This window comes from Coturnix japonica, chromosome 3 (assembly GCF_001577835.2).
Source record: "Coturnix japonica isolate 7356 chromosome 3, Coturnix japonica 2.1, whole genome shotgun sequence".
NCBI classification, from domain to species: domain Eukaryota; kingdom Metazoa; phylum Chordata; class Aves; order Galliformes; family Phasianidae; genus Coturnix; species Coturnix japonica.
In genome coordinates, this window is record NC_029518.1 from 57,587,391 (window position 1) to 57,614,625 (window position 27,235).

At 40.6% G+C, this 27,235-nt stretch overlaps 1 protein-coding gene and 1 long non-coding RNA gene across 2 annotated transcripts; one reads left to right on the forward strand and one right to left on the reverse strand.

Moving 5' to 3' along the window:
- Window positions 1–4,577: 4,577 nt before the first annotated feature.
- NUS1 (NUS1 dehydrodolichyl diphosphate synthase subunit) lies at window positions 4,578–18,983 on the reverse strand. Its single transcript, XM_015858739.2, has 5 exons — window positions 18,480–18,983; window positions 11,075–11,197; window positions 9,516–9,668; window positions 5,511–5,610; window positions 4,578–4,810 (listed from the first exon to the last, which is right to left on the reverse strand). The coding sequence occupies exons 1-5, from the start codon at window positions 18,850–18,852 to the stop codon at window positions 4,720–4,722; spliced, it is 840 nt and encodes a 279-aa protein (XP_015714225.1). The 5' UTR covers window positions 18,853–18,983; the 3' UTR covers window positions 4,578–4,719.
- A 23-nt stretch (window positions 18,984–19,006) lies between these two features.
- LOC116653172 lies at window positions 19,007–21,721 on the forward strand. The gene is made up of 2 exons (XR_004306619.1): window positions 19,007–19,092; window positions 21,302–21,721. It is a non-coding gene; the product is annotated as an uncharacterized LOC116653172 (long non-coding RNA).
- Window positions 21,722–27,235: the final 5,514 nt, after the last annotated feature.

A 27,235-nucleotide genomic window follows, 5' to 3' on the forward strand; every position in this document is an offset into this window, starting at 1 on the left:
CACAGAATGGCCTTGAGTGTCTCCATGGATGGTGCGCCCACAGCTTCTCTGAGCAGCTGTGCCAGGGCCCCACTGCCTCTAAGTAAAGAATTTCCACCTAATATCTAACCTAAACTTCTTCCCTCTTTCAGTTTAAAGCTCTTGTCCTGTTACTACAGACCCTGGTTAAAAAGTCACTCCCCCTCTTCAGGTACTGGAAGGCTGCACGTGACTTTTCCCCAGAGCCTTCTCCAGGCTGAACAACTGACCTTCTCAGCCTTTCCTTTACACCCAAGAGCTTCCAGTTGCAGAGTGGCTCATGAAAAAAGTTTAACAAAAACACCCTGGTGTTAGCAGACACTTTTTCTGATGCCTTTGTGTTCTCCAAGTGAGTAGGCACCGCGCCAACCAAGAAGCAACTTCTGTACAGTTTCTGAACCCGTAGTCCCACATGAAGCCTTTAAATTTGATAGCCGAATCAAAATCTGTCATAGCAGCCAAGGATTTAGCTCAAGTAAACATTCTCATGAACAATGCTTCCTAAACAATCGATCCATTAGAGGCTCCTGTTGTTTTTGTTGCAAGGGGAGGCCTAGGTATTTTTGCAGGCCAAGGAGACGAACACAAGAAAGAGAAGTACTGAAAACCAACACAGCCAGAAAACACATGCCATACTAAAACAGCAAGGCTTGTCAGGGAGATGAAACAGCCCCAGCTTGCATTCATGTTCAGCCAGTTAGATAGCACAGTGAAGACCTCAAGGCAAATAGTTCCATTAAACATTAATTTGTGAAGTGCTTCAAAGTTAAGGCTGAGGCATGCTGCTCTGTAATACATAACATTATTCATCATCTGAAAAAGTTGTTTTGGATGCAATTAGAGAACAATCCTAAGGCTCTCCGCAAATTGATTCAACAGAATTCAGTGAGGCCTTGTACCATTTAATAGAAGAACATACAGCAGATGAAGTGCTTGCAAGTCTCTGTTTAAATTTGTCAGATCTGAGGGGAAAGTGCAGAAGTTTAAAGCATGGCCTTTGATTTGTTCGGCTTAGCATTTCAAGCTTATCAAAGCAGCTTAGCTCCTAGAAAATAGCTAGAAGTTGTGTAGTCATTCATGGTGTGGTGAAAATGGGACAAACTGTAACCTTCACAGCAGCACTCATTGGGAAGTTTTGCATAGCATGAGCTAGAACTTGGCTTTTTTGAATTTTCACCATACAGGGAACTCCTAAGTTACAATTCGGATAATGAATATCAACTACATTATGGATGGAGAGCCACTGGTGCTGTGCTGACTATTAAAAGCCAGCTGAGAGCCCTGACCTCCTGAAGCACACCAAGCACCAGACACAACTAAACTGACCTTCAACAAGCAGCTTAAGGCTGGCAATTTTGAATGAAGGGGGGGAAAAAAACCACCTGAAAAGCATGTTTAGAGGCAACAAAGGAAAACCTCTGTTGTGAAACAACTGAGTAAAGAAGCTAGTTTCCCTGTCAACAGCTGGGATTCTGAGACACAAGTGTTAACTGGTGGGCTTACTGAAAACTCGCCACTGCCAGGACCCAGCACACTCCTTCAGTTAGGTGGAGTGAGCCAAGCAGTCCCAGTTGTGTTTAATCATCTACTGCTTTCCTCAGAGTTAAAGTAGAAGCATTTAGAGTAACAGCTAAAGCATCATACACTGACCCCCTGCTATGTTAGATGGTTTGCTGTGCAGATCCTCTCTAACATAACTGTTCTCCACTTCATAATACAGCCCCTTGCTGGATTTGCACTGTCCCACCAGATGTCGGTGAAGGACCACCTCCCTTAACCTGCTGGTTAACACTCTCAGCGCAGCCCAGAAGATCACTGGACGTTGTAGCAGTGACCCACTGCTGGCTCATGGCCACCAAGACACCCAGTGCTTATTCAAGCCTTGCCTGAAGACACTTTCCAACACATCACTCAGACTGCACTTGCTTCTTCCACACCCTCAGTCTGACCCTGATCCAAACCAGTGATGTCAGGAATCGCAGCACAGCCCACAGCTCAGGACTGACTCAGCAACAGGCAGAAGCAGCAAGCTCTTTAGCAGTCAGAAACAAGTTTAGCAGGTTCCAAGGGCTATCTAAGAGCTTTACGTTAAACATTTTCAATAGTAAAGCTTTCAAAAGAACTTAGAAGTTAGGAGTGGTTAACAGGAAAAAAGCCATCCACAGTTATTACAATATAGCAAATAACCTAGGAATAATATTAAAAAAGGCGTGAAATGTGAAGTTCCCCACTTTCTCAGCAGTGCAGCAATATGCTTAAGATTACACCATACAAGCATTCACGTATCACAAAAGGCTGTAGAAAGATTATAGTCTTTTATTGATTTCTTGTTTTACAGATTAACTTCCAATAATAAAATTCAATAAAATGATTCCCTTATCATAAAATTAGTTTTACACACTATGTACAAGTACCCAGAGACTACAGCCATACAGAACATCACAGCTATACCACAGATCTCACAGAGCAAGCTGGGGAGGTGCTAACTGCAGCAACATACATTCAGAGATCAAGTGGTGGATACACAGTGCGTTTGGCACAGCTCACTGAGGATCGCCCACACAGGGACAGTAAAAATAATCCCAACGTGGATTAGTTCAACTCCATTAATTCCAGGATGGACATTTACAATTAAAGTAGCCATCAGAAGAGATCTGATTAATCTGAATCAAATGCAGCTGAACTAATAATTTTTAGTTTCATTAGACATCCCTCCATAGACAAGTTCTAGACTTTGAGATCAATCTACAATGAAAACCAAGTTTGTTAGTTGAGATGTGCAGGAACCACAGGACCAACAGCAGCTCAGATAAAATAAGTATTCTTTGGCAGCTGAAGACAAACAAACAAGATTACTTTTGAGAACTTTTCTCATTTTCATCTCTACTGTCAGCACCAGAACTGCTTTAGTGACACAGCAGCATGCATACATGGGGATTTATACACAACCTTTCATTTTGATAAAGTCAAATTCATAATGCAGTCAGCCTTCGATACTCATGATTCCCCTCCAACACGCTACCCATTCACCAGCCAAAAAGTCAAACCTAACTCTTGGTGAGAAGCCTCTCCTGTGGCAAAGGCAAAACCCAGGGAACACAGCATGACTGTTCATCTTCTGTGCAATATTATCACTGGCAAACATCAGAAATCAAACTGTAAAGGGTAGTCAACTCTATTCCAGCTCTCCAACTATACTCCAGGTCTAATGGGAAATAACTTTATGTTAAGAACATTAGCTGATTAAACTTATTTTTCTTTCATGAAGTAAAATAGACCACCGGCCCTCTCTTGTAACTGAAATCTAATCTTAGCATGGCAAACACAAACCAAAGCCTACAACTAAGAGTCTGCACAAGCTTACAATGTTATTATAATTAAAGTTCCCTTCTTTGTGAAACAGTGTATTTTAAAGTCTTGCAATCCTCCTAGGAAGTATTTCTTCCTGGTGACAGATCTAAACTGAAGAAAATAAATCCAGGCTCATTTCCAAAAAGGGGAGAGATAAAGGAAAAAAACTTCCAGTGTGAAGCACCTAGAGGTTCTGTAGCATGTTGGCCAGAACATTGAAATGTTTGTGTCCAAATAACACAACTGAGGATACTGCTTCATCCAAATGCTGCTACGACAACTTAACTTCCAAGAACTTCCAGTATGCACAGTACAACTAGAATAAGACATTCCACAATGAAGACTCCTTAGCTAGCATTTCTAGCTATGTTCTCAGATTTGAGGTATTGTTTGTTGGTGCAGCTTCATTTGACCACCTTCCCATTTGTTGTGAAACACCACTGAAGCTTCTAATGCACAGCTGAAAATAAACCTAGTGGAAGGCTTAAGCACTCCTCTGTGTACACAGGTACACAAGAACATGAAAAAAGTAGCAGCAGCTGCAGTAGCTGACCTAGGTCATTTTCAGATTCTTCCCCCACAGGTGATGCCAGTGCCTTAACCAGCTTGTCACCTTAGGCTAGAATCCTATGTGGAATTATGCTTATAATTATTCCCCATAGAAAATGGGCCTGATGATAGAAATATCACTCAAAGCTGAAGTAGTACTCTGCTTTTTCACTTTTATCTCTTTAAACAAACAAACAAAAAAGCCCAGTATGAGCATTAATAAACATACTGCCTAATCCACTTACCACAGAAGCTTCTGTTCTTCTTTAACAGAACCTTTTCACATTTCTAGAGCTACTGCTGACTTAGCCCTGACAACTAAGTAGCAGTATATTAAGCTGTTAACAGAACCAATACAGACTTCTAAAATTCAAACATTACATAGTAAATACAGAATAATCCGGTGATGAGCTCTGAAATTCTGACCACAAAGAATTGAGAAGAAATAAACCTGAGGGACATGAACCTTCAAGGGGACAACATTCTTACCTACATTGTCCTGTGAACTTCACACAAATTCCTGCATGCTCTTCTGGTCATCAGGACATAAAAGTGAGGGTAATTCAGGTTTGAAGAGCTTTGCTTGCAACAAACATCTTATGATAAAGCAAACATGCTGATTTCCCTTTTCCCACAGATTCTCACGCATTCACACAGACTCTTTAGAAAGGTAAGACACTTTATTGAATTTGTTGATAAATTAAGAAAGGACTATGAACCAGACTTATGGGTCACAGGTGATTGTAAACAGACATCAATTCCTTTCTATGGAAAGCACAACTCAGTGTGCTCAGCCCAAAGTCACTTTCCCCAGCGTTGCTCACAGGCTGCATAGCGATGGAGGGCAGAGAAAAAGTCTTCATAGCTGATGTTCTGGTGGGAAGGCAAAGAACTGAGAAAGCAAGATAGAAAATATTAATAAGCGTTATAAATATAAATATCACATGATTGATATGGCCAGCCAGTCTACTGAATACAAGTTTTTGTCTTTGCAACATGGTAGTTTCTCAATACTCGTAGCCCTCATGCAACTCCATTGTAATTAAGCTGCTGTCAGTATTCTGTCACCCTTTCAATTGAAACCTGCCCATTATATTACAAAGGCACCTTCATATTGTGCAAAAGTTGAAGAAAAACAGTTGTGTCCAGACATGTTTTCCAGTGCCCTTATAAATGCTCTTAGACTTAAGAAATACAGCAACCACAGTCAGTTTAGTTATTAAAGATGAATAGCAATCTAGAGGCATCATCTAGTTCCCCTGATAGGATAAAATAATAATATAAAGGATGCAGAAAACTGAAAGGTACTAGAACCCATTTAAGGAACCCCAACTGAACTTGGATCAGATCACAGAGAATAGAAGGTAACAGAAGGAAAGTTTGCTGTTGCCTCACCACAACTGATGCAGCAACAATGCATGAAGTATTTGACAGGTTCTTATTTAATAACTCTTAAACCCTGACATCACGTTGCAGATATTTTTGTCTAAACATGTTTCCTCTTACAGCTGTTTCAGTTAGGTAGGTCACAAAGGCTTATTCAGCTAAGATATTATTTCAATCTGTTTCCACAGGAATTATAGACAACTCACATGATCTCTGTTAGTCTGATGTGCCAGGGAAGGAACCCTAATGTGCTGTCCACAGGACCAAACTTCAAGACTAAATCAGGATCTGGAAATCCACTTGTACCTGTAAGAACAAATTAAGTTAGGTTTTGTCAAACTCCCCAGAAGATTTGTTTTTAAGTCTCAGGGCATCTGCTTTATAACTGAATGCTTTTAGTTTTCAAATACTTGGAAAGGCACTGACAGGAACAGTTAGATTGTTTTAAATAACAGCAAACCATAACAGTGCTGTTACAGCTGACTTGCTCTACCTTTGTGTTGGCCAGCTTAATAGAGCAGAACATATTACATCTCAACACATACTTACTGTAGTCTTAACTATGCAGATTTACTGTCAAGTGCAGTAAAAGAGCCACTAGCAAAAAACCTTAAGGACATTTCATTGAAAAAAAAGAACACTTGGTAACACTGATTGCCAAGAAAATACATTGTAAAAACGTACTGCCAGATTAATTGCCTGATTGCTCAGAATAGAGCTACACAGACACATAAAATTCTTACTGCAAAGTTGCAGACAAACTGTTACAGGTGGCATCTTCCTAGTTAGAATGAGCAAAAAAAAAAAATAAATTGCCTTATTCCTCTTGTTAGTAAGCAGACAGGATCCACACATGACTATAAAACCCAGTTCATTAGGCACCCACACTCTTACTATCCATATTGAAAAACACCAGTCACTGTTGTTCAAGTAGTCCAATTTGTGCTCTGATGATTTCATTACCTATACCCAGCCTTTGGAACTGGGCATATAAACAGTTGTTCAAGGTAGTAAATCTCACTCCCCAAAAAGTAGAAGACCAAGTATTACAGTTATGTACTTGGAATTTTCCCCATGTTAAGAAAAGCTAATTAAGTCTTCAGTAGCTTGCTGTCTTGTTCACCATGAGAGCTTCCTACTGACCTTCCAAGGAAGATGACAATTATTGGCCCCTTTCATACAATTTGTCATACCTGAGGTACTACAGACTAGAACTGACATAGGCAACATGCTTAGAATGAACAGTCTTAGTCCAGCTTCCTCTGCTAAGTCCAAATTTATTAAGACAAGTGAAAAACAGTACTATACCATAAGGAGACCAAAAAAGTAAGCTGTTCTTCATGCACTTGTCCAGCTCTCCTCAAAAAGCATTCCAGCAGTCATAATCCTACATTGCTATAATACTGCTACGAGCAATGGTTACTCCACAGTATTTCCTGTTGTGCTTCCTACTATCCACTAATTCCACAACTTAACTGCAGGAGTGCTTGCACTGTGTAATTCTTACCTTTATCAAATGGCAAAATTCAGTGCTGCCTACTTGCTCCTAACTTCAGATTATTATTATTATTATTTTTAAACAAAACCCATGCTAGCCTAAACTTAGTAGAGGAACTTAACATCCGGAAGAACAAAAAACTAAGGTCCCGTATGACTTCTTCCTTCCACCCCCCTTTATAAATCTCAAGCTGAAGATTTAAAGAAAATTCATATCCTCCCTCCTCACTGAATAGTCACAACAGTAAACTTTCCATCAGAGACAAATAAGCTGCTTTCCTCAAGCATTCCCTAAGCACTTCTACAAAAGCCACAGTTTAGAGATTATCTCAAAGAGAACAGAGAAGTATAAAGCTGAAGCTGCTTATTTATTGGTAAGCTAGTATGTTAGTATGAAACAGCTTTGTAGGGAAGCAGCAAATACTTAGAAGTGGGGATTCTGGTGGAAGTGGACAGCTTTACTCATCAGCTGATTCAGAAGCTGAGTATTCCTCAGCTGGTCAGTTCAGCAGCAGGATCTTCCAACACTGCAATGACTTTTTCAAACAGGAAAAGACCTTCAGAGAGCCCAGTTAATTCTAATATTTCCTTCTGGCTCCTATCTGAAGAAGGAAAATGAACAGGATGTAGTATTACTGTCAGAACAGCCTATTTAAATACAGTACTGTGCTTCCTACCCTGCATCCATTTCTCTATCTAAACACATCAACACTACAGATACTTTGCATGTGGAAGCTCCCTCTGAACAGAAGGAATGCACTCTAAAGTTCAGCACACCAAAGACAGAAGGACTTGGGAGCAGAATCCATGAGGAGGCAAGAAGGCTCAGACCCTCAAGAAAAAGAAATCTCACAATATCCCTTCTAAGCCAGGAGTTTGATGAGGGAAACATGAATGAATCTGTAGAACTGACATTACCACTGCACACAGATTAACTAGGCTAACTTGAACAGCATTATCATCATATTAATTATTGGAAAGGGAGGCAAAGTAGAGGTATTTATAATGTAGCTGGCACCTACTTTTCTGAAAGAAAGTTTGCTGAGAACAAACCACAGTTACACTGAAGAAAACTTAAGCTGTAAGAATTTGAACAAGAATGAAGAATCTAGAAAGCCATGTAAGTTAGAACCCCCATCACTTCAGAGCCAGACTTTAAATAAGCACATTCTACATGAGGGGGCTATAAAAAACTATATTATCATGTACATAAATCAATATGTGGAAAAAAATCAGAGGCTTACAGAATGCTCCTGAATGAAAACCCTAGGATTATTGTTATTTAGATACCATTTTTCAGAAATCCTTCTGGATTTAGATCAGCAACTCAGGCATTTACATTCAATATCTTGCAACTGAAAATACACTGAAACTAAACATGACAATAAAACGAGCAGTTTCGTGAACTAAGTCAGTCATGGAAGACTAATTCTTGTAACTGTCTTAGACATTAAAAACACACAGATTAATAAGCAGGACTTATTATTGATATTGTCTTTAGTTACAAGCCACACAATCTATTTTGAAAGTTTACAGTTTTGACAGACTAGAAATCTAGATTTCTTTTTCTGTGCTCAGCTATCATGCATTACTGGAACAATGGACACACATGCAAGGATAGCAGATCAGAAAAAAGTGTTTGATAAACTCTACTTCAGCATCAATGATCAGAATACATATATGGGTATCACTGGCACCAGTTCTTCAAGATGAGTGCCTGTCCTACAGAAGCAATTATCCGCTTTCTTAAATTGCCTTAGGGCATAACAGGCTAGACATCTAAGTTACTTCCTCAGGGGTCACATTAAACACCCATTTAATAATTCCACTACTGTAAGAAGACTCCATATGCTTAAGAAAGGGAAAATTCAGTTGGGATTAAGACTAAACTTGCACTGATACAGATCCACTCTGCAATTCAGCTGATTACTTGTTTGGGGGATGAGGAAGGGAAGAGAGGAATCTCTCTAGGCTCCAATTAATGGAAGCCATGCTGTAACAATGTACCAGGCACGCAGCTTGCCTGCAGACATCCAAGTTGAACTGCGCTACCTGAAACCTGACCCCAGCTGCACTTAACATGCACTGATATCTAGAGAAGTTGAACAACTACTCCAGCTCCTTAGCACAATGCTGTTCCTCCCTCACAGGCGATGGGGGCAGCCCTGCCCTTTTCATAGCATTGCAAGTAGCCATGCAACCTCAGCAAAGAGTCAGTAATCTGCATGAATTAGTAATGGAGATAACTGACATGGGTTACACAGCAGCAAAGGATCAGCAAGTACCCTGTTATTTGCATTCAACTCAGTGCCGATAGTTAGGTAGTTTTAATTCCTGTAACTAGATTTGTAATGACCTCCCCACTCACACCTAGGCTTGCAGCATGCTAGCTTGCAAGAAGATAACCTTACTTGTAAGTCTAGTTTCAGCTTATCCCAGAAGTACTTTTTTTTTTCCAGAACATCCCACAAAGCTTGTAAATTCTGTCAAAATGAGACTCTTCGACTTAGCTTAGGGTTTTCTTTGGAGTTTTTTCTTTAAACAGATCTAAGCAGCAAAACAGCGAGAGTTTTGAGCATAAGTTTGATGGCACTCAGCATAACTTATTCTGATAAACTATATACAAAGATATGTACATGTTATAAGCATATAAGAAATCAAATTAGTTATGAATTACATGTTTCCCTCCTCCTGAAGGAGAATATCATACTTACTACTTAACAAGTTGCCTAACACATTCACATCCAGGTCTGTATACGTTCTCTGCTGATGTGCTACCAACTGACAAAAGTTCTGAGCAGCTTTTACTATGTCTGCTTTTCCATCTTCTGGAGACAGCACCTTCAATGTAGATTGGCAATTTAAAACTGAAAGTACAAAACACAGTTTAAAAGTAACAGAAATACAGTTTTAAATGTACTTTGCAGGGTATGACAAAGTAACCTAGTTTACTTCATATAACTAGTCTTAAGTATACATCACTCAGCTGTTAAAGAGGTTCATAAGAAACTTATGGATTGGCTATTGCTAAAAACCAAGCCTAAAGCAACTATTATGAGGAGGCCTATGAGAAATGGCTTAAAGTCAATCTTCAAATGCAGTTTGTTCCAGAGAAATTTGTATAGGTTCTAACAGTCCTGAAAAGCACTAAGAACAGGTACTGAATTACTGATCTGGGTTTGGCAAGCAATGTAAAAAGATCCAACTCTTACACTTTACGAGAAAGTCCTTCAATTACTTTGAATATTAATTTAACAACAGGATTAAGCTACAGCTCTCCCCAAATACAGGATTTCCACAGCACTCCAAAAGCGATCAAAAAGTGATGCTGCAACACTGATCCTAAGATTACTTAATACAGAGAAGGTAGGAACTACGTAACACTATCAGAGTTTATCCATTGAACTATAATTGCTGTAAAATAGCCTCTTAAATCACAGGCATAATCTCATGAATGCCTATGCTATTGTGAGGCAGGATAAAAACCTAAGAGATAAACTTACCAAGGAAGCTAAAGACTACAAATAACTGCTGTATTAAGCCCAGCTTGAAGAAACTGGGTTAAACACAAAGCACGCTAACATTAAAATACACAACTTATGCCAGTAATGAATCTTACTGCTTACAATTGTATTTTGTGTTCATTTGAATACACATCAGAACACCTACAGTTTATCAAAGGCCACCACAATAAAAAAAAACCTTGAGAATATTTGATCAATTTGTCATACAGAGAAACAGTCTTTAAATGACATACCAGCATTGACAGATTAGTATTCTGTATGCCCTTTGTATTCCCTGTTACACATTAACACAATAACCAACAGTTCTGCTCTTCCACATCCTTGCAACTCTAAGGTAAAGCATAAGTTTGGAGAAAGAACTGTACTCGTTACTAACCTAATAATAATTCCCTTTTTCAAGTCTCTCCTCAAAACAATTAATTTCACTCAAGCAGTAGAAAGCTGAGCTACACTGATGCATTAAAGGGATCACTGTTTTACTAGCAGGACTGGACTACCCAGTAACAACACCTAGGCATAGGGAAGAGCAAGACTTCACTATGAGTTATAAACGCAATCATACTGAAAGCTTAATACTAACCCCAGAATGGGGTATGTATTCTGATTATCAGTGGATAATGAAGGAAAAGATCACGTATATGAATGCGTTTAAGTAAAAGCAGAATTATTTGATTGATTATTGATTATTGATCCATTATGATCCATAACTAAAGTCACACTAGTTTCTGCCCACTCTCAATTCACCTTACCTTGATCAGCTTTATCTTGACTTGCAAATTCCACTGTGTATTTGGAGCAGTCTAATCCTAAGAGTTCTTGCTCCTGTTTTAAAATCTCATCCATCAGCCTTGAATTATTCCTCTTGAAAATACCTTAAAAAAAAAAAAAAGTTACATGTCAGCGACAAACTACAGAGTGCTATAAAGACAGATCTGACACTGTGCTGGGGGAAGAAAAAGTAAATGGCCAGTACTGGTTTCAAACTGGAATGCACAAGTATGATAAGAATCAAAAGCAAATGCTACTTCACATGACTAACTCCAGTGACCTTGCAAGAGCATATAAAGGGAGACAACTCTCACGTGTTTCTGTTCCTCTTGTACACAGCCTGGTTTAAGTAGCAGTTCACAACTGCATAAGAGATGCAATCACTAAGAATCACTTGGCTGTCTTTAGTATGCTGAGCAACAGTTTGAGGCATCAATATCCCAACAACACAACACCATCATGTCATCATGCAGCTTCCTTACTGCCCCACACTGCCGTATATTTGCTGCTGACATCTGCTTTCATTTACACACATACTAGTAAAATTATAATCTAAGAAAGCAATTCACCATAAACTGAGCAAGAAGACAACTAAATCAGTGCACCAGGTCACAGTAACTGTCTACTCATGCAATTACCAACGTCAAAAGTTTCCTAATAAGAGAATTTCACAAGCTCTATCATGTAATGAGCTGATGCAGTTTCCTCTTGCATGCTTATCATAGATGCAATTTGAGTTCAGGAGTCTACAAAAACTTGGTTAAGCAAACATGCTTGGGTTGCTATTCTGAAATTCTAGCTTTTAGTTACACTGCTTCTAATTAAAAACTACAGTTAAATTAAGCATTAAAGCCTAAATATTTACTTTACAATGAAAGAGTACAGATATGCATATTTACATAAGAACTGATAAAGCCTTTATCACTTGGCATTCAGGGGTTGTTACCAGGAGCTTAAGTTTCATTCAGAGATCCTAAGGCAAGGACTCCTGCAGACCAGTCAAAAAACCGTCCACACAATCAACCTACTACTCAAGAAATACTGAGCTTGCATACAACTTTACAGTCATGCTTCCACTTTACCACTTCAGCCTGATTCTACGTTTAGAAACTGCTATGAACAGTTTCCATGTCAGCAGTAGTCTGAGTCAGTATAGATGTATTAGGTTAGGATCATCATAAATTAGTGGTTTTTCTCCACCTCTACATGAAAACATGTAATGTCTTTACTATAATAGTGAGCTGGTGTTTATATATATATAGACTTATTAGATGCCTTAACAGGTGATAAATTCATCTGCTTTTCTTCTCATCCTGAATATCTCCTGCAAAAAATAACGTCATTATTTAACATTAACAATGCTTATAATTGATTTCACATTGACAGGTGAAGAAATATTTCATATTTGTATTCTACTTTTTGTTTCTGAAAGCAAGCTCGTAGAAATGTGTATATTCCATTTTCACAACACAAGCTACAAGCACACCACTGATCATTAGTTCCCACTCACACTATAGCTGAGGCAAACCAGAGCAGTCAGCTTTCTACATTAGTCCTCCATTACATAATTCTTTTCTATTTCACACCTTTTGCTTAGCTTTGGAATAGTTATAAGCCATGCCCATTTGTAGCCAAATGTAGTGTTGCAGCATTTAAAGGTTAGAGACTGACAATGCAGTGTGTAAGCAGAAGCCTGCAGGTGCACCAGAAACATGACAAATCAGTTTAGACAGGTCAAATCATAGAAACCACTGTCATACAGAACACCAGGTGGTGTCAGCCACTCATCTGTCAGGCCAGACTGCCAAAACCAACACTTGCCAATGGCTTGATAGCATCTCACTGTTAAACATTCTCACTTGTCCTGCTATTTAAAGCAAGACAGAAGAAAGCAATCACAGGAGAAAAACCACCTCTTCCTTACAAGAGAAAACCCTACCAAACTAAGCCTATGAAAGAATACATTTCCATAGCATTCCAGTCTTTGCTTTCTCAACTCTTTCAATGCCAGTTTACTTAAGACAGGCTTACTGTGACTATCACCAGCTCAAGAAGTATCAACTCACAACTCAGTTCAAATAATATATATTCAAGAAACCGCTTTAACACATGAAAACCTGCACCCTTGTGTTGGATCACGTTGGCTGCAATCTAGAATCATAGAATCACAAGGTTGGAAAGGACCTACAAGGTCATCTAGTCCAACCATCCTCCCATTACACTATTACCATAAGCTACTAAACCATATCTCGTAGCTCCTCATCCAGAGGCCTCTTGAATACTTCCAGGGACGGCAACCCCACCACCTCCCTGGGCAGCTATTCCACTGTCTGACCATTCTCTGAGAGAAAAAGCTTTTCCTTATGCCTAATCTAAACCTCCCCTTTTACAACTTGCATCTACTTCCTCAAGTCCTGTTCGTCCTCTTCTCCCAGGCAACAAACTCCTCCTCATCACAACCTTCCTTCAGGAAGTTGTAGAGTACAATTAGGTTTTTTTCTGAGCCTCTTCTCCAGACTAAACAATCCCAGCTCCCTCAGAGTCACCGAGTCTGGAAAAGACCTCCAAGCTCATCCCAGTCCTACTGTCTACTAACATTTCTCCACTAAATTGTTTCCTTCAGTACGACACCTAGATGTTTCTTGAACACCTTCAGGGCTGGTGACTCCACAGCCTCCCTAGGCAGCTTGTTTGAGCACCCAGTCACTCTTTGAGAGAAGAATTTTTTCATAATGTCTAACTTGAATCTCACTGGCACAGCATGAGTCTATTCTCTCTAGTCCTATCACTAGCTACACAGGAAAAGCAGCCAATTCCCACCTTGCCACACCACAACATCCTTTCAAGTAGTTGAAGAGAGCAATAAGGTCATCACCCCTGAGCCTCATCTTCTCCAGAAGAAACAACTGCAGTCACCTCAGACTTGTGCTCCAGACCCCTCACAGCTTCACTGTCCTTCTCTCAACATGCTCCAATGGCCTCCATGTCTGTCTTGTAGCAAGGGGCCCCAAAATGGACACGTTAAAGTTGAAAGGAAGAAAGAAAAGTTTGTGCCACTACATTGCACCTTAGAAGATAGCAAGCACAAGAAAATGTTATCTAATGAGTCCTGAAAAACATTAAAACCAAGTCTGAAAACAGCTGAAGTCACTTAAATTTCATTCTAGTTAGAGCCACTGAAGCTACAGCTAACAAAACAGGAAGAACTCAGATTCAGAATTCAGTGACCACCCCACAGTTCCTGTTCCAAGAACAGAATGTCCCTGCAAGAATTCACTGGTTAGCAAGAGAAAAAAGAGCATTACTACTTCCATATTACCTATCCCTATAAGGCTATAATGTACAGACTGGCCATTAAATACATGGTCTCAAGACTCCACCTAACGAACACCAAAACAGTTGCTGAATGTCAAGTTTCATAGCATTAGAAGACTCACAGCAGATGCAGTGTGACATAAACGCACTTCAGTGACGCAAAGCTACAACATACTTAACTCTATCTTCCTGAAAATACATCAAACATTCAGTTTTGTAAATTGATCATATCAACTAAGCTACCAAATAATCCAGAAGAGACTAAAGGCCCAGTCTGCAGCTCCTTAAATTATTTATTTTAATTATTACTTTATCTTATTATTTCAAAGAATTTCTTAAAGAAAACTTGGTCAGAAGTAAAACAGCTCACCAGAATGCTAAATCCCAGATAAAGAAACTCAGGTCCAACACAGTAGTACTAGAGGCTTTTAACCACACTCCAACCAGAAGCATCTCTTCAGGAACCCAAAGCATTCAGATGCCAAGAGACTGCAGGCCTCCCAAAACTGCTCCATCCTTGTCCCACACTACAGGAAAGCTTCACTGATGAACAGAAGTAAATCTCAGTGTCCTACAACTAGCATGGTAACAAAAGGAGCTTAAAGCATCTAACAGTGGTGAAAGGCAGCTGAAGTCTTCAAGTGTGAGAAGGCCGAGTTACTTCTTCTGTGGTAATATCTCAGAGGAATAATATCTCTTTGACAAAAACTTGCTTGAGTAAAACCTATATTTAAATAAAGTTCAATTAATCTAAAATTGACAACTCAGACACACAGTACTGTGAACCTCATAAGAGTTCTGCTGCATATTTGGAAAATATTTTGATACATGGGAGAAAGAAAAAGGCCCCTAACTCATCAGACATCACGAGAATGGCACTGTAAGCCCAGCTTAGGAAAAAACCACCTGAGTACTGCATGCCATATCACAACATATTTATTACAGTACAAGACAGTTCTTTATCCTGAAGTCCCCCTGCATTGTGCACTCTTACTTAAACCTTTTATACTACTGGCCTTCAGATTCAGGGAAGACAGTCAAGTTCTATTAGGTTACACAATTATTGTTCAATGTATTTGTAACATACTGAGCTTTCTCGTAATTGCCCAAGAGAATATCTAACTCCAGCCAAGCTGCCTTTGGAGTTACTCATTTTGAAGAGCTAAGAATACAGAACCAATCTTTTCTTCGATTAGTTAATGAAAATCTGAGAATTTCACAATTATTTCTTATAATAAGAATTACCAGTGCTTATCTGGTAGTTCTTCTTCTTGGAAGAATGTCACACTTCTCCCTTTTTCCTGTAGGCAGTTCAATTAAGGTCACGTTTTAACATGAGCTTTCCACAGGAAACTGAAAGAAACATTTCCTTCCAGGAAGAGCATGGAAGAGCACTCCTGTAACCAAAGCCTTCTGTTTTAACAAGCAGGATCTCACTGTTAGACAAAAGTAGTGAAGGAAGAGGAACCCAAGCATACTCCACTACCTCTAATAAAGAAGCAGAGTACTCTCACCTTGTTTCCTTTTCCACCAGAGCCAGGAGCAGTAGTGACAACACATTTTTGCTAAGTCAATAGTAAGTAAACTGTATGAACATAGGATCTTGCTGAAGCAGATCAGCACACAAGAAGTAACCCTCAGCTAAGATAACAACAAGTAAAGCATCATTAAAGATCATCCTCTGCTACTGATAGCAGCCAGTTATACCTGTCTTTTTTTTACCTTCACACATTAATGCTACTGCTGAGGGTTTCAGACATCACTATAGTTCAGAACTGCATTTAAGAACAGGACTGCATGATATTACAGTGTCCTGTGTAGCTATAGGCCTATTTGGAATTGCTCTACGCTCAATCCAGACACTGTAAGGAGCTCAGCACCAAGAGAAAGGCAGTGTATCTGCTACCACCAGAAATGTGCATACTCAAGCCATTTGAATGACTAGTCGCTCAGAACTCACTGACACCAATTTAAAAGGCTCTGTGCAGAAAGCAGACATGGCTGGTATCCCAGAAAACACACTGAATATCTGTAAAGAACATGGATATGTAACAGCAGGCTTGTCTCATAAGTATGAAGTCGGGCAATAGCTAATGATTTAGACCACTTAGTTGGTGTGGATTAAGGCTTGTCTTCATCAATTACATGCCCAATAAATCAGAATACAAGCTGATAATTAAACTGGTATATTCAGATATCTAAGGACTAATAAAATTAGCTATGGATAAAACAATTCTTCATCTCAATGTCACAATATTGTAACTCTATTTTTCAAGCCTAAGGGTACTAACAAAACTTATTAGCACACAACTTTGACCATTTCCTTTTATTAGTTACACTCCTGTTAATCACCACTCAGAACAGTTTTTCTGAACAGCTGACAACCATTCTGCAGTGTTATTTCATCTGCACCACTTCTCAGAGAACAACCTCATCATTTCTGGTCATCACACACACAGCCTTGTACCAGTCAGTCCCAGGTCTGACCGGGTCTCAGCACGTGTTCTGGAGAAGCAGAAGTAACTGTGCTATTAGTGGAAACAAGCTGAATGCTGATTTCACCCTTCCAGACAGGACCTCAGTAACAGTATCTGTGATTGCCTACCCTTCCTCAGGGTTGTTTACCCTGAAGCCATTCAAATATGAAAATCAAGGGCAACAAGAAATATAGCCCTCAGATAGATCTGGTCCTCAATTCAGTTCAGGTAAATTTGTGCAGCACAACACATGGATCTAAAAAGAAATTAAACATACATACATAGAATTAGGCAACATAGCAGATAATTTACTTGAGGTTTGACAGAAAATACAAGGGTTATAGAATCAAGTTCTTCTGTTTAGGTTACAAGGGAAACTTCTGTGTAGTCCCAATACTTGCTCTGTAGCACTTCACCTGGCTTCATGCTTTTGAAGCTGAAAGCAAAAACCATCAACACACTAATGGCTTTTCAGAAGGCACCGTATCCTCAAAGTGTCGTGCAAATATTTAGGAGACTCTTTGACTTTGAAAGGAGGAAGTGTCCTCCCACTGAAACACAGCGTAACAAAGTTCCGCAACAGCTGTACACAGGTCAATTTAAACTGGTAAGGGATTGGTGTTAAGTCCAGTTTCTTAGAAAGACCTTATAAGACTCAGCAAAAGTCAGGCCACTTGAGTCTTGCATTACGTATGAAGGACCAGAGATGCAACAACAACAAGGCAGTAGTTTTAAAAACCACACATACCTATGATAAACATAAGGCCACCACAGCTCTAAGTTTTATATCCTTAACCACATCAGGTGCCACCTACTTTGGTAAAGGCACTGCTGAGCATTTCCTGAAAGACCAATGCAAGACACACAGTGCAGACAGCACCCCTAATCACTCATAGATCTACAGAGCAAACCTAGTCTGCACAACATCATTTGACAGTCCAGAAGAGACTCAAAACAGCAGGTGAGCCTCTTCTCTCGTGTAATCAGTGATAGAACTAGAGGGAATGGTTTTAAGTTGCGCCAGGGGAGATTCAGGCTGGACATTAGGAAGTATTACTTCTCAGAAAGGGTAGTCAGGCACTGGATTGCACTGCCCAGGGAGGTGGTGGAGTCACCGACCATGGGAGTGTTCAAGAAACGTTTGGATGTTGTGTTGATGAATATGATTTAGCTGGGAAGTATTGGTAATGGTTGGACTAGATGGTCTTCTAGGTCTTTTCCAGCCTTGATAACTCTGTGATTCTGTGGTCTCTCCGAGAGGCACTACAAGCACTGCCAGATCTGCAGCAGGAAGCTTCGTCCTCAGAAAGGACAGCAGCACAGCACACCTTGGATGCGATTAGCCCTCCTGAGCTGCAGGCTCCCAGTCTCAGAGATTATCCATCAGCTGAGATTACCACACAGTTGGCATCCTCAGCAGGAAAGCACTGAATAATACAGAATGACTTGTAGGGGAAGGGACCATCTCAGAGCCCTCCCGGCCCCAACTCCCTGCAGTGGGCAGGGCTGCCCCCCCCTCAGCTCAGGCTGCCCATGGCCCCTTTCAACCTGGCTTTGAGATCCTCCAGGGGTGGGTGCTCTCCGGACAGCTCACCGTTGTGGTCGTAGACGCTGACGTAGGAGATGCCCACCGCCATGCACCACACCACCAGGCTGGCCATGTCCGCGTAGCTCGGCTCCTCCTCGGTCACCACCAGACCCACGTGCAGCGGCAGCTTCTGCAGGGCTCTCCCGTCCGCGCGGCCCCTCGCTCGTATCCCGGTCCTCCTCCTGCCGGGCCGCCGCCCCCCTCGGGCCGCGCCGGGGAAGGCGAGAGCGCGGGCGGCGGGGCCCAGCAAGGCGCAGGAGGCGGCGGCGCGGCGCCGGAGCCAGGCGCGGGGAGCGGCCAGCAGCGCTCGCTGCAGGCACAGCAATGCGCGCAGCAGGGCGTGCAGGGCGCGCCACGCCAGTCCCCCCACCGCGCTCATGGGGAGCGCTCCGCGCACGGCCCGCGATGGCCGCCTTCAGCCGCAGCGCGCCGCACGCCGCGACATCGCTTCGTGCGCCTCACACAGTCCGCGTCTCTCGCCCGGCGCCCGCAGCACGCACCGCCATGTTCCTGCCGCCCCGCCTGATCTTTCACCTCTCACCCCGCCACATGCGCGGAGCCCGTTGGCCGCACGGAGAGCTGCCGTCACTTCCGCACACGGCGAGAGAATGACGTGGCTGTAAGGGAAGAGGAGGGCTGGGGCGTGCAGGGAGTTTCATGGGGCGTGGCGAGGTCGGGGCGGTGCTGCTCTGCACTGCATCGCCCTTATGGGACGTGCGGGGCGTCTCGTCCTCCGCCTCTGCCCATCTCGTGTGAGCAGTGGCAGCTTAAGCTGTCCTGAGTAGGAGGAGGGCTGTGTTCGGACATTAGGAAGTATTACTTCTCGGAAAGGGTAGTCAGGCATTAGAATGCACTGCCCAGGGAGGTGGTGGAGTCACCGACCATGGGAGTGTTCAAGAAACGTTTGGATGTCGTGTTGAGGAATATGATTTAGCCGGGAATTATTGGTAATGGTTGGACTAGATGATCTTCTAGGTCTTTAACAACATTGATAGTTCTGTGATTCGGGCCTAGAGGGGCAGCATCGTTCTAGTGTAGCATGGGGCCTCTATCTAGGTGAGGTACAAGAGAGGTTTTCTGGCTCGGCTTGTAGCTGTGCATAGGCATAAGGACCTAAAGGTGCAAATTCCCATTCTTCACAGGCCCGTAGGTTGTGCAAGAGCTTTGCCCAGTGCAAATGATTTAGCCAGGAAGTATTGGTAATGGTTGGACTAGATGATCTTCCAGGTCTTTTCCAACCTTGATAATTCTGTGATTCTGTAATGGGCTGAAGTGACAAAACAAGAGTGTACCATCAGTACAGAACTGAATGAAAAGTACTGTAGCGTGAAAATAGCTTTTCTTGTTGGCAGTGCCCTTCGCAGACCATTATTAGCCAACAAAAACAACACTCAAACTACTAGGAAGCTTGTGCTGTTCCGTAAACATCAAAATCTTTATCTACCAACGACTGCAGCTGATGACATGTTCAAAAGTCAAAATGTGAAGAAAAAACTAATGTGAGCCTCTTTAACTTACTTGGCTTAATGTGTAAAGAAGCTCAATTGTCAGTAGATTCTGCAGAGGTGCCGTGGCCCCATGGCTGCGCTCTGACAAAACAGGCACTACAAATGTGAGTGATTGTTCAGTTAGGGAATGCCAACAGGAGATAAAGAATAATAGAAACTGTTTGCTTTGAAAAGTAATTTGCTGGTGTGCTTACTCCTCATTTATCACCTGAGATTTATGAACTGTCAGGAAGCCCCTTAGATTACTGTTTGTAGTTTGCTGGTTTTAGTGGTCTGGCTATTCCAATTCTGTTTAATTTTCGAGCACTTTGAGAACTGCCTGATAAAATTTGCACATATATCAGATTTGATGCACACACCACAAAGTCCTTTTGTGTTGCAAAAGTCTAGAGTGATCCCACCAGTGAAAAGGGCATCTGTGGTCTGTACTTCCATGTGAACCTAAAGGTGTACATACATACAGCAGCTTGAGCTGAATGGCGATCAGTTCATTTACTGGCTACCGAAACAAATTACTGTGATAACCTTGGCTCACTGGGCTTTATCCTAGTTCTAAGCAAAGGTACAAAATGGTTTCCTGAGAATGTCCCTTCTTTTATTTACGATATTAAACTTGGATCAAATTGACCCCCAGCCTTTTCATTCACTAATTAACATCTGAACAACCATTAAATCTCATTAACCAAGACACTGATTCTTCTGTTTGTTGTATTTGCCATGATGAAGATGAGTCCTCTGTGTTTTTCCTTCCTTCCTGCCTTCCTTCCTGTCTTCCTCCCTCCCTTCCTCCCTCCCTTCCTCCCTCCTTCCCTCCCTTCCTCCCTTCCTCCCTCCCTTCCTCCTTCCTCCTCTCTCCTCCTCCCCCTCCTCCCTCCTCCCTCCCTCCATCCCTCCCTCTCCTTTCTCACAACTATAAAAGTGGTTTACTATTAAAAAGTCCATACAGAGTGCTTTTCTAAGAGATAGTAATTTTATTCTTATTTACCTCAAGCTACATGTACTAATGTCAAAGAAAAACAGCTGTTATTTTTACAAATTTCAGATTATAATGGCATCCTTATTATAGCTCTTCTGACACCAGCTATTAACGTTTATAGTATGAATTAAAGAGGAAAATTTAATGGCAACCCAGCAAGCTGGTTGTCAGTAGGGATCCTCGTGGTGGTGGGCAGCTCTAGACAGCTTTAACATTCATGATAGATTAACCATGGCATCAATCTAGTTCATAATCATAGTAATCATCATCTGTATTTACTGCAACACTGGAGGCCTCATTGGGTTTCATCTTCTTTCTGTCTTCCTTGCCTTTTTCCGTCGAAGATGCGATATTTTCACACTGCTGCAGAATCTTTTTGGAAGACATCCAGCTTTCTCCTCGGCTTTCTGCTGGTGCTGCACACTGCCCTCCCCTGACATCCGTTCCTTTGGCCATCAACACTCCTCTGGTTCTCAGAAGGTCACAGGTGCAATTCCAAGGGTTTCCATCTAAATAGAGGTGCCGGAGACGAGGTAAATACTCTAAGACTTTGCGATCCAAGGCAGATATCTTGTTGTTCCTTAAATTTAAAACCTGAAGCTGTTTCAAGTCCTTCAGTTCTTGTTCTCCAACATCTTCTATGTCATTTCCCTTTAGATCCAATCGAGCAAGGGTATCTGGAAGTCTGAATAAAAATAAAACAACACAGATCTGTTATATTCGTTATACTGATTCTCTTTGTGCCCAGGCATATCTAACATATTAAAAAAAACCATCAATAAAATAATAGTCTTCTGTGGGAGAAGAAAATCTGGTTCATGTCCCTTTATTATTATTATTTGATGTTGTAGGAATAGTGTCTATGCACGTTTGAATGGTTTTTCCCAAATTACTGCAGTTCTGACCTATACTAGCCTGCTGTACTGTGTAGAAAGCTGCATATTCAGTTGAGTGCCAAGTAATGTGTTTTGCACTATTTAGTGCCTATTTTTTGCTCTCTTGCTGCCAGTAGATTCAAAACTTAATAAACTCTAGAGTAGTCCATCTGATGATATACTTCATACTTAAAAAACAGCAACAAGGAGGATATAAATGCTTTTTATGGTCTTTTGAATTAGTACTTCAGAGAATTATAACTGGGTGTATTTAAAAGAATAAAATAAGCCAATATCTTGACATTTGATACTAGGTGATGAATATCATTCTTGTTTTCATGCATTATAATTTGTGTAATAAGACTATTATTTCAGAAATAAGACTATTGTTTCAGAAGTCTAGCTTATTTATAATCTGTTTTTCTGCTCATCTGTGAAAACTGCTTAATAGAAAAGCCAGTTAATTTGTGTGAAATGCTTTTAAGAAAATGAATTTTAATTCTTTAGTATGCAAGGTGATGTGATTGTAATTAGAGATTTTAAGGAAACTTGTTCAGGAAAACTCTTAGACAAACTATAAGTAACAATAGGAAGAACTATTGAGAATTGAGCAGCTGTGTCCCGCAACCCATAACGGCTGGTCTGGCTTTATCTCAATGAAACGATTTGAGATACCTCTGCGAATTAATAGAGGGTACACTGTGATCTTCACTGGCTGTTTTCTGTGAAGCTGAATTTGACCTTTTGGGGTGAAAGGCAGTTGTTGTTTTTACACAGACCCCATGACTTCAATGGGAATATTTCAAGGATAAGAGCTCTCCATTGTGCTATATTCCCTGGGTGAGATGAGGATTTTATGTATTGAGATGCTAAGTCATTCCACTGGTCTTACCAGTGCTTGTGGCTGCAGTGAGTTGACTTTGAAACCTAAATACAGTTTATGATAATACTTGTTCAATATGACACTGTAATGTGAAAGATGTTCTCTGCGGTAAAATCCTAGAACCAACGATGTCAAAGGCAATAGGATGTCACCTGGGATATTTATCCAGACTACAGTCTAAAGCCTGTACAATCAAATTGGGCTTTGCAGCTGTATAGTTTGACTTCAAGTTCTGTTGATCTTGAAGAAGTAACTGTGTCTAGGTCTGTGATGTGTGATCCTGCTGCTGGCAGAGAAGCCATGTACATTCAGTAGCTGACCATGACAGCCATACTGCTGCTGCTCCACAGACTGTCACCAATCTTTTTCCTGTATTCTGACCAGTTACTCTGCAAGGTTTTCTGCTGTTTCAGCTCTTCTTTATGAGACCAGAAAATACTTGGACTTGCGGTCTGCTATAGAAAATATCATGTCATTATTCACCTTTTGGATAAAAAGGAAATAACTTTTCTTTTTCCTGATTCCCTCTGAACAAGTGGTAAGTCCCATTAATTGTGCCACATTAACTATATTCTTTAACCTATGATACTGGTGACTGGTAGTTCTGTTGGTAGTAATACTTTTATTGCTGTGCATCCATGCAACTAATTGGTGATCAACAGGTAGTTGTATGGACACATACAAGTAGATTAGGTACGTGGATGCACACAAATTAAGTATGCACATTTTACTTCTCACTTCTTTCCTACTTTATGTTTACAGCCTCTTCTTGAAATTTGTGTTGAGTTAAAAATAAAAGACCCAGTCCCTCCCTAAAAGCTGTACTTCTTAGCGCCTAATAGAGAACTCCTTCCTGTTAATTCCCTTGACTACGAGGGTTGTAAAATAAGACAGATTAGGCAATGCTAATGTTATAAGAAAGCATTAAGCATTCCTGTCAAGCCAGACTGAAATAAAATATTTATATACCACTAAATCACTTTCTGATTGTAAGACTTCAACCAAATAGATTCAAATGCTTAAGGATCTCATGGTAAACGAATTGAAATTTTATTGCATTATTTATTTGCACAACTAAACCTGTCCACAAGCCATGGAAACAGGGCTTAATAGTGCAGTTGTGTTAGAGAAGATGATGTTAAGGGAATTACATAATTACTTTAATGCCATCTTATTGCTCAGCTTTTTGAAATAAGAAAATTGCCATTTTGTATCAGGCAAGTCTCCGTTTGCTTTAATACAACACCTCTGATAATCACTAGGACCAGCAACACTGTGAGCAAGGCATTAAGGAAAAGCGTGAGCCCAATGAATGTTTCTTCTGTGCTTCTGTGGCTGAAATTTTGCTTATAGCCTGAAGCAGGAGACTTTATCAGCAATCCAAGAACTTTATAACGTGTGAATTTAATGAAGATAGTAATTATAATATCCACTGAAAAACATAGTCTTTTAGACCAGACTCATCTCCTGAAATTTTAATATTTTAACAATAAATTATGTGATTGATGGAAAATTCAGCTTTAAACATGCTATCTTTCTTTTTTATTGAATGCTTTATTAATTTTGTGTAATGGGAGAAGATAAACGTAAGGAGCAGTATAGCTTCTCTATAATCACTGTTAGACTCTTCTAGCAGATTCCTCTTATTCATGTGTTAATTAAATAAAGCAGCCTTACTGGCAGAGAAATATGGAAGGAGAAGGATCACTGGGGACCACAGATGTAATGAAAACAGCTAATGAGCGCTAATTAGTTCCAGTTATGGCAGATGGTTTATGGTGTGGGTAGATTTCCACTATGACTAGGTCTGAAAGCGGTTTATTTTTTTTCATTTTGGCCCTCATTCTGATAATCTAAGGATGGAAAGATGATGTCTGTAAATCAGCTGTCCTCAGAATCACTTGCCTCAGTGGGATAGAAATAAGGAGATTCTGTTCCAGCGCTAGGTTAGAAAGCTGTGCACACTGCTGAAGAGCTCCTGCCTCAAATGTGCTGACAGCGTTGTTGTCAAGAAATAAGTGTTTCAGGTCCTGTAGTCCTTGGAATTCTTGCGCTGTCACCCTCTGAATCAGGTTATTGCTGCAGTCAAGTTTCTGCAGTCTGCCCGGCAGCCTGAGTGGCAGAGCCTGGAGCTGGTTCTTAGAGAGCTCCAATGTCGTTAAGTTGGGAAGGAGATGGGCACCGTCTACTGATGTCAACTGATTTTCTGAAAGGAAGAACTCAGACAAGTTTTCTAGATGTTTCATATCTTGAAGTTGTACTGTTTTGAGTTGGTTTTTCTCTAGTTTTAGTGACAGCAAGGACTTAGGAAGGTCAAGGGGCACTTTTGTCAGAAAGTTTCCACTTAAACTGAGGAACTGTAGACTTTCAAAAGATGCAAAGAAGCTGGTTGGGAGAGAGTTTAGTTTATTGTCAGCCATGCTCAGATATTTCAGCCGTGGAAGCTTCACTGGTGCAGACACAAATTCCATGTTGTTGCCATCCAGAATGAGACTCTGTAAATTGCAAAGGGAAGAAAATGCACTCGAAGGCAGAGTTGCAATCAAGTTGTTCCTGATATCAAGCACTCTTAGTTTTACCAAACCTTCAAAATCAGTCGCATGCAAAGTGTTGATGGAATTATCGGCGAGTTTTAAAATTTCAAGGCCAGATGGGAGAAAGATGGGTATTTGCTTTAGCTGATTTTTGTAGAGTTCCAGGGACTTCAAGGTGCTCAAAGCTTTGAAAGTGTTGTTTTCTATTGATTCTGTGCCACTGCATGACAGGACTAGCTCTTCAAGGGCCGACATTCTTTTGAAGTCATTAATCTTAAAGAGACAAAAGATAAAAATAGTTCATGTGACAGTATGCAGCATTTATGAGTCACCTCACAGAGTACTTGTTCTGGATGCTCTGACCATTGCTACTGTATGTTCTTATAGAATAAGAAACTAAGAGAAATGGTGCAGTTACAAAGGAAGTGTCACTATAGGTACCATCACTTTGCCGGTATTTACTTCTCGAATTGTGTTAAGTCCATATTGTCATAGAGACATAGAGTGGCCTAGGTTGAAAAGGACCACAATGATCATATAGTTTCACCCCCCTGCTATGTGCAGTTGCCAGCCCCTAGACCAGGCTGCCCAGAGCCACATCCAGCCTGGCCGTGAATGCCTCCAGGGATGGGGTATCCACAGCCTCCTTGGTAACCTGTTCCAGTGTGTCACCGTTTATTTCTGCCTGGCAGGTAGGCTATGTAAAATAGATAGCTAATGTCACCAGTGGCAGAAATGAGTAGATAGTTACATATGCAGGCTTTTGTTTATCATACAGCCATTTCTATATATCATTACCACAGCATTACTTTCCCAGACACATGGCCATCACATCTTCTTCCTGCTATGAATTTTTGGCAGGAAACTAAAGCTGTATTTCTTCATCCTCTCCACTATCTCTTCCTTAAAGTGAAAACCTCACCATACTGAGATGACCAATCCAAAAGTATGAGATCAAAGTATAAGATCAGTTTGGTCTGAAAACCATGTGTGTGGAACAAATTGCTTTTATAACATTTTAGTTTTTTGTTGCTTAGTAATTAACAGATGCTCTGTAGTGTTAAATGAAACTTAGATGTTGATCATGACTGTTATATATAGGGATATACTAATTGTTGGGTTTTTGTTTGTTTGTTTGTTTGTTTTTTGTTTTTGTTTTTCCTGTTCTGTTGGAACTTGCTTGCTTATCAAGCAATCAAGCATGTTATCTTGTGTCTCAGGAGGTCAGGAAATGAATGAATTTGGCAGTTACTCTAAGACAAGAAATGAGGAAGGATAGAATAAGGGTGAATCTAGGAGTTGTCAGAACACAGTTAATTAAACAGCACTTCTTTGAAATTTTCAGCTATGCTGCCCATTGGCCTACCTGCTTGTTTCCTAAAAGTTCATTTCTAAGGGAATCACAGAAAGCTCATGGCAAGACGAGCAGATGTTCTTCATGGAAGAGGCAGGAAGGTGTGTTCTTCCATTTTCCCTTCAGGTGTCTGGTAAGCATCATCAGTACTCATGAGCAGCAGATGCTAAACTAACATAGGCTGCGTACTATTTCCCTTGAGCTCCTTACCTGCCAGCGTGATTTAGTCTCATTGAGAGACACTACAAAGCTTGTTTAATCCCAATGATAAATGTACAAGGAAGACAATATAAACCACTTTCTAGCTAAGTTTCTGCATAGTAGTTTTTTTCTATGATCCTGATTGTATACATTTTACTATCGTATGTGTGTATCTTTAATCAGCTTAGGAAGGTGATGTAAAAGTTTCCTTCCTGCTTTCTTTATCAGTTGTCATATGTTTCTGAGTTGTATCTCTTTAGCTTCTCCACAGACTCCCCATTTAAATTTCTGTTAAAATTAGAGCTTATGCAGCTGTGAAAGAGAAATAAAATTTCATTTTTCTTCATTATTCTCAATTGTCTTTTGTTCCATCTTGTAAAGTCATTTCTGAACACTGCAGTGTTTGAGGTAATTAGTAGAAAAGTATAGAT